At 38.9% G+C, this 13,801-nt stretch overlaps 1 protein-coding gene across 1 annotated transcript in view; it reads right to left on the bottom strand.

The window, feature by feature from the left end:
- The window catches only part of TMC1 (transmembrane channel like 1), a gene marked incomplete at both ends in the record, with an annotated part of 112,251 nt that overhangs the window by 57,263 nt on the left and 41,187 nt on the right, over positions 1-13,801 (bottom strand). The window contains 2 exons of the mRNA XM_079705859.1: positions 564-662; positions 3,472-3,578. Of these exons, the coding sequence (XP_079561985.1) occupies positions 564-662; positions 3,472-3,578 (206 nt within the window). The remainder of the gene's footprint in view (positions 1-563; positions 663-3,471; positions 3,579-13,801) is intronic.

Genomic DNA, 13,801 nt, shown 5'->3' with positions numbered 1-13,801 from the left:
CCATGACAATAATCCCCACCTAGGGGAGCTCGAAGTGTAATACTCATTCTAGTGCTACAATGGAATAACACTCATTTGGGTACCACAATCAAGTGATGCTCATTTTCATATTATACAGAAGTTAGAATTTAGTATTGTTTAGTACTTACTATTTAGCTTTATTTAGTATTGACTATTCAGTAATGCTAAATAGATTTGTTTAGGAAGTGAAGAAGTTAATATGAAATATCAAAGCCCGAAGAATTCAACAAGATTTTCCAAAAGCACATTTGCAAACTCTTCCTTTGTCCTTTTTCAAAGTCAGAGATAATAATATTCACGTGAAGTCTTTGAACTCTGAGCTCACCTTCATTCAATAGTCTATATCCCCATTTAATCATATTATCACATTCCCAAACCCTATTTAGTTTTTCTTTCTTTTTTTCTTTTTTCTTTTTTTTTTTTAAAGCAGGCAGAGACATCTCTCTTAAGACCTTCATCTGGCCTCAGAAGAGGAGGCCATGGAGTTTCAGAATATGGAAAAATCTGTCCTCTTACGAACACAGCTGTGTGGAATCACTTACATTGAAGTCATACAACACACCAAAGTTGGCTGCTGATGCCTCTTCAGCTCTGGGAACCGTTTTCCTAGGTAAACTGCCATATGGCAAACCCCAGAGGTACTACATGGAGAAACAAAGAAAGCAGTTAACAATTGGAAACAAAGTCTGAGCCACACATGTGATCACAAACGGTTTTGTTTAAAAGCACTTCTGAAACTTTTTCATGGGGACTATGTGGGTCACCATGTGGGGTCCCATTTTCTGGGAATCGACTACGAAATCCAGAGTTAAGAACAAAGGGAATGCTAAGGACCCTGCATTCTGACTTCCGCAGACCACCAGCAGTCGAGCCAACCACATTGCTCAGGGCTTGCTGGAGCCCAACTACCCACCACCACCTCTAAACTGGTCTCATTTAGGAGGTCTGGAAAGGAGAGAGGTGGCCTTTTGGCGAGTATAGTGTTCAAGAAAACCGTACTAAGCACTTCTTCATATGGGAATACCCTTCAGGGGTGGGGTGGAGGGAGAGTCTCTCCTTCAAGTCAAGGAAGAGAGGAGTAAAGAGAATCACTCGTACCACTAGAGGGTGTCAACTAGGCGGGAAGACTATACCCTGACTGTCTTATCTGCTTCACCACTGATTCAGGTTTACCGCCCCGATCTTGTGCTACCAGATTAAAGAGATATGATTAAGGGCAGAGCCAGCCAGAGACGGGACAAGAGTAGGGTCATACTAGGAGCACTGGTGAAAACTGGAAAAAAAAAAAACCCACCCCTCTAGCCCCAGGGCAGACACACGGTTGGCCAAGCAGATGCTGCTTCTTGTGAGACATGAAAACATCCCTTCCCTGGGGCTGGGGCCAAGGGAGGAGGATGAATGTGGATGGAAATTTGGGTGCAGAACTTGATTAGGCAAGGGCTGCAAATCAGCCCCTGCTCCTTCTCTCCACACAAACTGCATGGCTTCCACAGCAGCCCCTCTGGCTTCCTGAGACTGAACAGAACAGAGGGTGGGTTCTACTCAGACTATCTTTCCCCAGAGTTGGAGGCCACAGAAAACGGAGAAGACCAGGGTCTCCAGTTTGTGCAGTGACACAGGAACTTTGGGCAAAAGGGCAAATGCATCAGAGGAATGCTGACTGAAGTTGCTGGGTGGAGGTCCCTGAAAAATGTAGCATTGTTGGCAGGAGATGACCAGTCCTGCCCTCTGTTGGTTTTATAAAGTTAGCATGCAGGGAGCCCAACCTCTTTTGTTCATTTGCTGGAGTCATAATCAATGCCCAGAAAACAGGACACCCCTCAACACCTAACATAACCTGTAAAAAGCATCCAAAACCAATACACTTCCTAGTTCTAGGAATACACCTAATCGAATGCATATTAGCCCCCTCCACTACACATTAGGCATCTGCAATTTCCTAAAGTTAGAATGAATTCGCTACAACCTTTCATTTCCTCCACATGCAAGCAGCATGCTGTGGCAGGGAAAGAGTAAATGCAGCTGATAAAACTCCTTGTACACCCTGCATCTGACACTGAAGAGCATCAAAGTAGTTGGTGATGGAGTTTCAGATTTCCTTAGAGAGATGAGCAAAAACAAAGCCGTTGTTAACTTGAAATAGATGAACACATACATTGTGCTGCATTGCCTGAAAGTTCTGCTTAGGAGATGAACTCTACTTATGACCTTAGGAGTCTGAGGACTTCTGATCTATGTCCACTGTCTTCTACGAGCCAGATAGCCATAGAACCCCCAGAATTAGCTCAAAGATTATAAAACTAGCAAAATAAGGTGCAAAATCTTGTCGCAAAAGAAGAATCATGGGTCCTCGTCCCGGATCAGCTTAAAAAAAAACCTCACCCTGTGGTATTAGCTAAGTCTAATAAGTATTATGTGATTCAGTTTCCATGTTTTTTTAAATGGAGAAAGAAAAACTCATCTATAGTCTACTTTATAAATTTGTTGTGAAGCTCAGTAAGTAAAAGAAGTGTTAAGTGCTTTGCACTGTTAAAAGCTGAAACTCATTATGCATGTAAGGCACTAGTAGTATTAGTATCATGCTTGTGGGGAGGTTTGATATAAAAGCTGGCCTTGATTTTAAAAGATCGGGATAAAAAGTCACTCAAAACAATTAGTTTTGGCTATTGCCAATGCTGTATTAAATACATTGGCTTTGAAATACTGGTACCTGGAAAGATCCTTTGTAGGTTAAACAAAGCCTCCCAACTTCTGTATGACAGCATCCAAAGAAGTCAGAGCCATTTAACTTCTTATGGGTAAGTCCACAACCTCAGTGTTGTTTCTTGGTCTGAGTTAATTGAATCTCCCCCCACCCCGGCCCCAGCTCAGGGCTTTGTCTTCTGCAATCTGGACCCACTATCAGTTTTACTCTCCTCACTGACCTTGGTCTTAAGAGACCCATGGAATGGGGCGGGGAGGGGGGGTATCTTATTTTATACCTGGAAAACTTTGCTCACTTTGTGTTTCTTCAGATAGAAAAGCTGGATGCCTTGAGTTGCATTAAGTAATGTCTCTTTCAAAGCAAACTTGGCAAAATAAATGAACTCACATGAACTCACAAGATGTCAAAGTCTTCCTCTTGAGCAATTAATATTTGTGCACAGGGACCACCTTGGGAATCTGATAGAATCTATGAATCTTTCCACAGAGAAATATTCATTTCAACATACACAATACACACATTTTATATATGATTTCAGGAGGCTCACGTACCCTTTGGAGAAGGATTAGGACCTGCGGCTCATGGGCACCATTTGGAAGATTAACCTTGTTACAAATACTATGACTCTAAGACTGTAGGTGGCTAGATAGTCATCTTACTCTTAAAGAAAAGAGTTTTTTTTAGTAGAGTGATTGCAGAAGAAGCTTGTTTCGGCATGTTTTGTAAACTGGAAGTCAGAACCTTACCTCTGGCAACATGATAAGGCTGAATGTCAGGATAAAGAGAACCATATTTACTCCATACATCCATCTCATGAAGAGGAAGTATGAGGCCACTGATGAGCCAAACTGACCTATTCAAAAGAAAATAAAAGTTTGGAAGAAAGGTCAAAACAAGACAAAAGCCATGTTTTGGTGCTTTTCAAAATAAGTCTTCTCATTGCAACACACGGGTTCTTTTCTTTACAGGCTCTAGCATTTTCTTTTTCTACCCAGAAGGAGAAAATGTTAACATGATGGAAGTAGATGTAGCTGTGTAGAATGACTACAGTGTCATTCTACACAATGACTACATCTTTAGAGTCCATCCAAGAGAAAGCTGCCTTTTGCTTGGCAGCTAGGATTGCTATTTGAAGAGCCCATCTTATTCTTTGAGTTAACACAGTTAAGTGAGCAAAGGTATATAAAGTGGTTATGTCACCGAGTCCAAGCTCCTACCGCTCCCTGCAGGACAGGCCAATAAATCGAGAGATGAGGTGTTGGTGCAAGGAATAGCGATTCTGTTCGGAAAGCCAGCAGATGGAGAAGATGGTGAAGTCATGCCCCAAAGAACCATCTTGCCTGAGTTAGAATTCAGGCTTCTTTTATACGACAAGGGGAGGGAGTAAAGCCAAACATTTCCTGGTTCCATCCAGCCTCCGAAGAGGATGTGTTAATTTCTCCCTTCCTGCAGTCATTCACAGGTGGGCCTCATCAGGATGTTTCCCATGAGCTAAACAAAGGTATTTTAGCTTAGTGCTCATTACCTGGAAGGCAGGGTTCCCCAAAATGGGCCATTATGTATAGTTTAAGCTTATAGGTAACATCCCTTGAGTGATTACTGTGATAGAATTCAAAGGTTCTTCCTTAGTACAGTGACTACAACGCCTGGCCAGTAGTTAGCATCATTCTAATTATTTTGATAGTTACTGAACTTCTTCCTCCTTTTTCTCAAGCAACAATGTTCTTCTCCAAAAAGTTTACCACATCTCTTATGGACGGTTATCCTATATACCATCCTGTGCTGTTCTCCTGTGTAAATGGCATTTCACAGGTAGTATAGAAGCTGAAGTCCATTTACTCTTCACATATTTATCTTCTGTCAGGAATTATCTTAGATGTGAAACACAATATCAGAGACAGGGTTGCTGCCCTAATGCAACTTACATTTTAGTGAGATGTGGGAACAACAAATATGCAATAATTTTAAAAGAAATATACATTTATCATAATACATATTAAATTATATGTGTTTGATATATGTAATATTATATATCATCTATTACATGTATATATTATGAGTATTACATAGTATATGTGTATGTTATATATGATATATATCATATAGGTATGTATTATATATGTATATGACATATGTATTATATATTTATACATAATATATATCATATTACATATAATCATATTATTATAAAAGTATATATAATAATTTAGCCAGGTCAGTCCTAGAGGGAAGAAGGTAAAATTATGAGAGGGGTTGCTTTAGGTAGGCTTGTCAAGGAAGGTATACCAGAGAGGTAACATTTGAGCACAGATCTGAAGTTGAAGGAACAGGCAGCAAAGCCCAGAGCTGGGGAAGAGCAGCTCAAGCAGAGGAAAGAGCAGGAACAAATATCATGAGGGAAGCAAGAGCTCAGGACAACTGAGGAACAAACCTAAGGGCTGTCTGGTTGGAGCACAATGAACAAAGGAAAGTGGTGATGGATACGGATGAAGAAAGAAACCAAACCACAGTGTGTGGGGTCTCTTAGGGAAAGGTAAAAAGTGAGAGTTTTATGTTAAATGTGATGAAGTCATTGACAGGTGTTAAGCAGTGGGGGTGGGACAGGGGAACTTGACCTTTAAACAGTCACTTCAGGTCTGGGGAATGAATTTGGAGGGCATAGGCAAGAATGTGTTGTCAGCTCGCACTCACCCCAGGGAAAGTGAAATGATCTGTGCAATTTTTACTGACTGAGTCCAAAAACAAAAACATTCTCTTAAATCAGAGAATGGAAGAGGAAGAAAAAACCGGAATTTGAGTCCCAGGTTGAGATCTCATAGATTAACAAAAGCCAAGTTTCTTTGATAATCACTTAAGATTCAACATCAAGTTGCTAGTTTTCCCAGTCTTCCCAGTTTTCATTTTCAGTTGCCCAAGAAGAATCAGTGAACATTCTCAGCTACCCACTGCATCAGGCCCTTTGTCCTGACTCATTTAGCAAAACACCTCCTGGGGACCATTGGTTTTCTTGAGGCCTCTAGCTTTTGAAGCATTACCCATGGAGGAGCATTATTACAGGAGAAGGGAGGTTCATGTGGAGCAAATTTCAGCCTCCGCTTACTAAGATGAGACCAAGCTCACATGACAGTCAGACCTCTATTTCCAGGACTTAGCCCACTCTTTAGGTACCACTTACTTATTCTCATAACACTGTGGTAGTTTTTTGTTTTTGTTTTTGTTTTTAAAGAAACAAAACTTTCTTTAATCATAGATGACTTCATTGTCTATGTAGAAAATCCTAAAGAATTTTTAATAAGCTACTGAAACTAACCCGTGAGTTTAGCAAGGTTATGGGATACAATGTTAAATTTTGAAATAAATAACATTTCTGTACACTAGCGATGAATAATCAAAAATGGAAATTAGGGGGCCTCCCTGGTGGCGCAGTGGTTGAGAGTCCGCCTGCTGATGCAGGGGATACGGGTTTGTGCCCCGGTCTGGGAGGATCCCATATGCCGCGGAGCGGCTGGGCCCGTGAGCCATGGCCGCTGAGCCTGCGCGTCCGGAGCCTGTGCTCCGCAACGGGAGAGGCCACAACAGTGAGAGGCCCGCGTACCGCAAAAAAAGAAAAAAAAAAAAAATGGAAATTAAAAGACAATACAACTTACAATATCATCAAAAATATGAAATAGGGATAAAGTTGACAAAATATGCACAAATTTTGTACACTGAAAACTGTAAAACATTGTTGAGAGACAGTTTAAAAGACCTAAATAAATGGAGAGATATACTGTGTTCACAGAACAAAAGACTCAATATTGTTAAGATGGCAATCATTTCCATATTTACCTATAGATTCAAGGCAATTCCAATCAAAATTTCAGAAGGTAGATTCTATAAAATGATAAACTGATCATAAAATTTGTAAGAAAATGCCAAGAATAGCCAGAAAAACCTTGAAAAACAAGAAAATTCGAGGATTTATACTACCTGATTTCAAAACTTACCACAAAGCTAAAGTAATCAGAGTATGATATTGACATAAAGATAAACATAGATCAATGGAACAGAATAGGAATTCATAAATGGCCCTACACATATATAATCAATTGATTTCTTTTTACAAAAGTGCCAAAGCAATTCAATGGTGAAAATAATCTTTTCAACAATGATGCTGGAACAATTAAATACCCGTATGTAAAATAAAATAAAACAAAAATAAATGAAAACTCTCCACTCTTACCTCATACCATTTACAAAAATTAACTCAAAATGGGTCATAGACTTAAGTATTTAAGAGTTAAAACTATAAAACTCTAGGAGAAAACACAGCATAACATCTTGGTCACCTTGGGTTTCGCAAAGGTTTTTTAAAAATAGGACCCAAAAAGTACATGCTATTAAATTTTTTAAATCCTTAAATTGCACCTTGTCATAATTAATATCTTTCACTTTTCCAAAGATTCTGATAAATAAAAAGGTAAGTCACAGCATGGGAGAAAAGATATGTGAACATATATCTGACAAAGTATTTGGGTCTATAATATACAAAAAACTCTTACAACTCAATAAGAAGACTAACATTCTAATAAACAATGCACAAAAATTTTGAAAAAACAGTTCACCTAAAAAGTTCTATGAATGGAAAATAAGCACCTGAAAAGATGCACAACGTCATTAGTCACCAGGGAAATGAAAATCAACTACACACCTACTAGAATGGCTGAAATAAAGACTGATCATACCATATGTTGCTGAGGATGTGAAGCAGCTAGAACTCTCTCTTTCACTATTGATGGAAATGGAAATTAGGTCAACCACTTTGGAAAACAGTTTGGCAGTGTCTTAAAATGTTAAACGTAACACATACCATAGTAGTAGACCAGCTATTCTACTTCTAGTTATTTACGCAAGAGAAATAAAAGCATGTCTTAACCCAAGACTTGTACACAAATATTCATAGACGCTTTGTTTGTAATAGCCCAAAGCTAAACTGGAAACAACTCACAAGTCCATAATGGATAAGCAAATTGTGGCATATACATACAATAGAATACTACTAATAAAAACAAACTAATGATATATGCAAAAGTATGGGTAAATCTCAAAATAATTATAAATGAAACAGCCAGGCAAAAAATGCATACTCCATAATAATATTTGTACAAAATTCTAGAAAATGCAATCTACGGTGACAGAAAGCAGATTGCTGGTTGATTGGGGATGGTGGTGGTCATGGAGGGATATGTTACAAAGGGGCACAAGGAAACTTTTGTGAGGGAAGTGTGTGTTCTGTTTCCTGATTGTATGGTTTCATGTGTGTATACATATGCCCCTAGTTATCAAATTGTATACATAAATATGTGCAACTTGTTTTATGTTGATTATACCTCAATCCAACTATAAAAATAAAAACAAAAAGAAGATAAAATAGAAGGCTTCTTCCCTCTCATGTTTCAGATTGAGTGTAACTATGACACGGCTGATATGGTAGCTCTATGGTATCTGGGACTCAGCCTCCTACAGTCTTCTTGCTGCGAAATTCTCTACATGCAGCTTTCATCTTGTGGTTTAAAATAGCTGTTCCAGCTCATTCCATTATATTCATATGATAGTCAGTGGGAAAGAGGGGAAAGCAGTGGAAGGCAAATCCTTTCTTTTAAGGGCATAAACTGGACTTTGAACACATCACTTCTGCTAACATCCCACTGAACTGTGTTACACGACCATAACTTACCAAGGGAGGCCAGGAGATATAGTCTTTAAACTGGGCTATCATGTACCTAGCTAAAACTCAGTTACCATTACTAAGAGGTAAGAGTTAGAAATCTCCACCCACCCCCACCCACCCTGTACTGTGGTAGTTTTTACAGAAACCTAAAAGGAATTCAATGTCTAATTGGACATTTTGAAAGAAGTCAGTTACTTTTAAGTCTGAGTACTTGGATTCGTTTCACTTTGTAGAGGGGTTCAGAGTTCTACAAGATTTCATGTGTGTGTGATATTGAAAAACACACCCCCCACGTGTTGTAACCAGATGCACTGGTCTGTGTGCAGAAATGCTGAAGCAGATCCTCCCCTCCTAGGACATATGATCATCCACCTGGCTCCCAGTGATTTCATATCATTTCATGGCCCTTATCTATGTTCTCTGGTATCAACTACCCGAGGGCTGCCTCAGCCAGGTTCACTCGTCATGTTTTATTGAAGGCAGTGGACTTCCAGCTTGTTGGTCATTCCAGTTGTTCATTAACAACATTCATCTTTAGGTATCCAGGGCAAGCTTTTCCCTAGAAACACACGTGAAACCCTCTGGTATAGAGTTCTGAGCACAGGATACTGACCCACCCTTCCCTTCCTTCCATCCTTCCTTCTTTCCTTCCTTCCTTACTGGCTTTTTACACTTTTGCTCTTCTAATTAGCACCATGGCCCACCCTTTCCCAGTCCCCCATACACAACCCCTGGCAAATGAGGGTACAGTATAAATATACCTAAAAGCAAAAAAGAGAAGCAAATTAAAATGTTTCAGCTATACGTATACATATATCCCCTCCTTTTTGGATTTCCTTCCCATTTAGGTCACCACAGAGCATTGAGTAGAGTTCCCTGTGCTATACAGTATGTTCTCATTAGTTATCTATTTTATACATAGTAGTGTATATATGTCAGTCCCAATATCCCAATTCATCCCACCCTCTTTCCCCCACTTGGTGTCCATATGTTTGTTCTCTACGTCTGTGTCCCTGTTTCTGCTTTGCAAATAGGTTCATCTGTATCATTTTTCTAGATTCCACATATATGCGGTAATATACAATATTTGTTTTTCTCTGACTTACTTCACTCTGTAGAAATCCAAAAAGGAGCGGATATATGTATACGTATAGCTGATTCACTTTGCTGTACAGCAGAAACTAACACAACATTGTAAAGCAACTATACTCCAATAAAAGAGAATGTTTCAGAAAGTACCCCCTACCCTATGTATAATCCATATTCATAATGGGTGAAAAAGTTTAGACTCCAAAGCTTCCAAACTCCAGTTTTTAGACTTAACAGTGGCTTCACAACAATTTTATTTGGAAGTAGAGAAGTGACAGCTAGGGCTTTTCTTTACAAAATCCTAGGTATAAAGAAAATGAATTGCAAGAAAACAGATTTCATTAAAACCAGAGTGATTGTAGGAAAGACCTAGACACAGGTCAAAGAGACCAAAGTATCCTGAAGACAATGTTCCTTCTGCATGACACCTACCAGTGGCAGAAGGGGAAAGAACAGTAACAAAACAAACAAAGATCAAAGATCATAAAGGAGAGAAAACAAATCAACCAGTTGACATCAAAGCTCCGTATGCCCTTTCCCTTTCTCAACACAAAAATGAAAAAGAAGACATTTTCCCTCTTCATGTTCATTTATCCTAGCAGTTCTATCCTCCTAGAGATTGTTGACTGGAACAGGCACTTCCTAAAAAAAGAAACCTTTCTATAGTGTACCTAAAAGAGCATAATTAAAAAGGACAGTCATTTCCATGTGCTTAGTCTAAAATAAAACTGATTTATTCTTGTAAAGAACAATAATGAGGAATAATAATAATAGTAGCTAACATATTTTGATGGTCAATTACATATACTAAGAACATTACCAGCATCAACTTGTTTTACTACCTCGACAACCTGATAAGGTTAAGAATTATTAGTCCTACTGTGCGGATGGGGAATCAAAAGCTTAAACACAGCAGTTGACTGATCCAAGACTTGATTAATAATAATAATAGCTAAAATTTAATGAATCTTTGTTCCAGATACCTATTTGATCTCTGCATATTAATTAATTCATTTAATCATCATCAAATCCCTGCCAGGGGAATCTATTGTACTCCCATTTTACAAGAGACTAAATTCCATAGGTTACACACCTGGTAGATGATGGAGCCAGGGTTACATATGTATTGATAGTTACATAGATAGTAAATGATGGAGCCAGAGTTCTAAATCAGATAGTTTTGATCTATAGGTGTCTGACTCCAAATCTTGATTTCTCTTATTCACAGTGCTCTATTGCTCCTCAACTATAATCATAGTTAAATTCATTTTTTAAAAATTAATTTATTAATTTATTTATTTTTGGCTGTGTTGGGTCTTCGTTTCTGTGTGAGGGCTTTCTCTAGTTGGGGCAAGCGGAGGCCACTCTTCATCGTGGTGTGCGGGCCTCTCACAGTCGCAGCCTCTCTTGTTGAGGAGCACAGGCTCCGGACGCGCAGGCTCAGTAGTTGTGGCTCACGGGCCTAGTTGCTCCGCGGCATGTGGGATCCTCCCAGACCGGGGCTCGAACCCGTGTCCCCTGCATTGGCAGGCAGACTCTCAACCACTGCGCCACCAGGGAAGTCCTAAATTCATTAAAAAAAAAAAACTACGTGGGCTTCCCTGGTGGCGCAGTGGTTGGGAGTCCGCCTGCCGATGCAGGGGACACGGGTTCGTGCCCCGGTCCGGGAGGATCCCACATGCCGCGGAGCGGCTGGGCCCATGAGCCATGGCCACTGAGCCTGCGCGTCCAGAGCCTGTGCTCCGTAATGGGAGAGTCCACAACAGTGAGAGGCCCGCGTACTGCAAAAAAAAAAAAAAAAAACCCAACTATGCTATATAGAATAAATAGGCAATGAATGTGTGTGTGAAAGAACAGATACAGATAATATCCATCAATCAGCTAAGGCTGGTCAAATTCACAAATTTGGATTACGCCCATAAATGACCAATTCCTTTTCTCTTTAATCTAACTAATAAATGCTATTTCCTTAGTAAATTATTAATATATGAAAACAGTCTTCGGTATTTATTAAAGTGAGGCCTAAAGCTTATGCAATATTCTTATTCCTGAATTTTCTGTGTTTCCTTTAAATTAATGTTAAAGTTTCATCTCTCCCTCTGGTTATTTATTATTAAGGCAGAGTAATTTGTAGTCTGTCATCATGTATAATTTCCTCTTGAACAGATGGGTAATAAGACAAGCAGATAAATATGAACATTTCTAAATGGGAAAAGACCAGTTAAATCACCTGCTGTAAAGTACAATATAAATACCATCTTGTTAGGCTAGGATTCAAAGCGCAGTTTCTTTCAAACTGATCTAGGGATAGGGAATTAAATGTGGCAAATATAATTTATATTTTCTGGTGCCTTTAGGCCAGCAGGGAAACATGCAGTTTAAACTCTGTGCTTAAGGTTGTCTGTCTAAAGCTACTTCTGGTCTAAAAAAAGAAGAGGTCTATCACACCTTTGATGCTGTAGTTTACTATTAGGAAGAAGCAGATTTTGATTCTTAGAAAGACTTGTAATCTCCAGCTTGAAAGACATTTAATGATTTAATCCATGGTTTTAACAGTAATGCTGGAGTCACAGTAGGTATATATTATACTTGTACTCCAGGGAGCACAAATGCACAGCTTCTTTAGCAAAATATGCAACGCAATGTGGTTAATAAGGTGCATCTCTGCAGGTAACCATGTGGTTTTAGGCAGGGCCCTTTTACAAGGCTGGCATGATAGTAAAGCTCCACAGCATCACCATGTGATGCAGAACTTCACAGAATTCCTCCGTGACAAGAATTATCAAAGCTATTTTTTATATGAAAAAAAGTTGGGAGTCATCAGGTGAGTACCTGGTCCACACTAGTATAGGGATACAGGTCCTACTGGAATCAAAATGGAAACAGCATGAGTTTTAGACTTGACTTGAGTTCCTCTTGTGATTCTGCCAAGTACGGGACAGAGCTTTGTGGAAACTTAATGAAGGCTGGTAATTTGGGACTCCTTCAAAACCAAATTTAGAAAATATTTGGTTAATATTTATTTAGACATGGAGCAGTGAGTGAGAGCATGGCGGATTAGAAAGACTTCTGGGAGGGCAGCACGAAGAGAGTGCTTCTCTTTGCCACTTACCACAGTCCATAATCATCTTCATTATTTATTTGCTTGTGTTTTATGAATTGTCTCTCCACCCACGCACACACAAATCAACACATTTGAATGTAAGGTCGACCCTTGCGTGTCTTTGTCAGTATTGCATCCCCAGTGCCGAGAAACATGCCTAATAAATGGTAGGCACTCAGTAAGTGAGTATTTGCTCAATCAATTAATCAATCACATCAAGCTTATTCAGAAGATTAAATGAGATGTTATGTTAGATGATTCTGACCTTTAAAGGGAATATAATAACATTTCTGAAACTTTTATAAGATTAAATGGCCATTTCTTTAAGAGAAAAGCATTTATATTAGTTTTATAATATAAAGTATAGATATTATAAATAGGGTACATGCTTAACCTACTTTTTTCTGAAAAAAATTTGCAGAGAAGGTAAATTATTCAGGCCTTTCTTAGTATAAGTCTATTTTCCATTTAACTGTTTCAATAACTTATAACTCAAGAGTATAAAGCAAAGAACTTCACATGCTTACATGGACATCTCAAAGTGATTGTAACTAAATTTTGTGGAAAAGCCAAATGTGGAAATAGAGAGCCCTAAATATAAAAGGATTGCCCAAACTATAGAGCCAGAAAGGAGCAAGAAGACCTCAACCTTTCATAAACTGACTGCATGTCCCATTTCTTTCCACCTTTCATTCAGTTCAGCTTGAAAGACCACCACAGACACACGCTTTCCCTATCTGTGGTAAGGTACTTTCTATGAGATGGTTAGTCCAACCCAAAGACTCTGCTAATTTACTCTTAGATAGGTTTCATACTTTTCAACTAATGCAATATCCAAAAGTATACAGTGCACTTATGATTATCATTAAGAGCTTAATACATTACGTATCTTATAGAATATGAAATATATAATTAAATAAACAACTCATTGAAAAATAAATACATGAGAAGGTAGGAAATAGTTCCCCAAATAGGATAACTATCAAGGAAATCTGTAATTACTTATCATGCCATTGTCCTGGTCTAATCTTCTCTAGGACCCGGTGCAAAGGCAAAAGTTTATAAAATCTTCTTCAGAGTAAAAATCAGCACACTACACTGAGAAAATGGCAAGCTTTGGGCCCAGACAGACTTCACCTTTTATCTTGGCTCCTCTACTAACTTATTCTGGGAC

The sequence above is a fragment of the Hyperoodon ampullatus genome (assembly GCF_949752795.1).
Source record: "Hyperoodon ampullatus genome assembly, chromosome: 6".
Classification (NCBI taxonomy): Eukaryota; Metazoa; Chordata; class Mammalia; order Artiodactyla; family Ziphiidae; genus Hyperoodon; species Hyperoodon ampullatus.
Note: the sequence above shows the minus strand (reverse complement) of the source record. Positions and strands in the feature narration are given on the sequence as shown.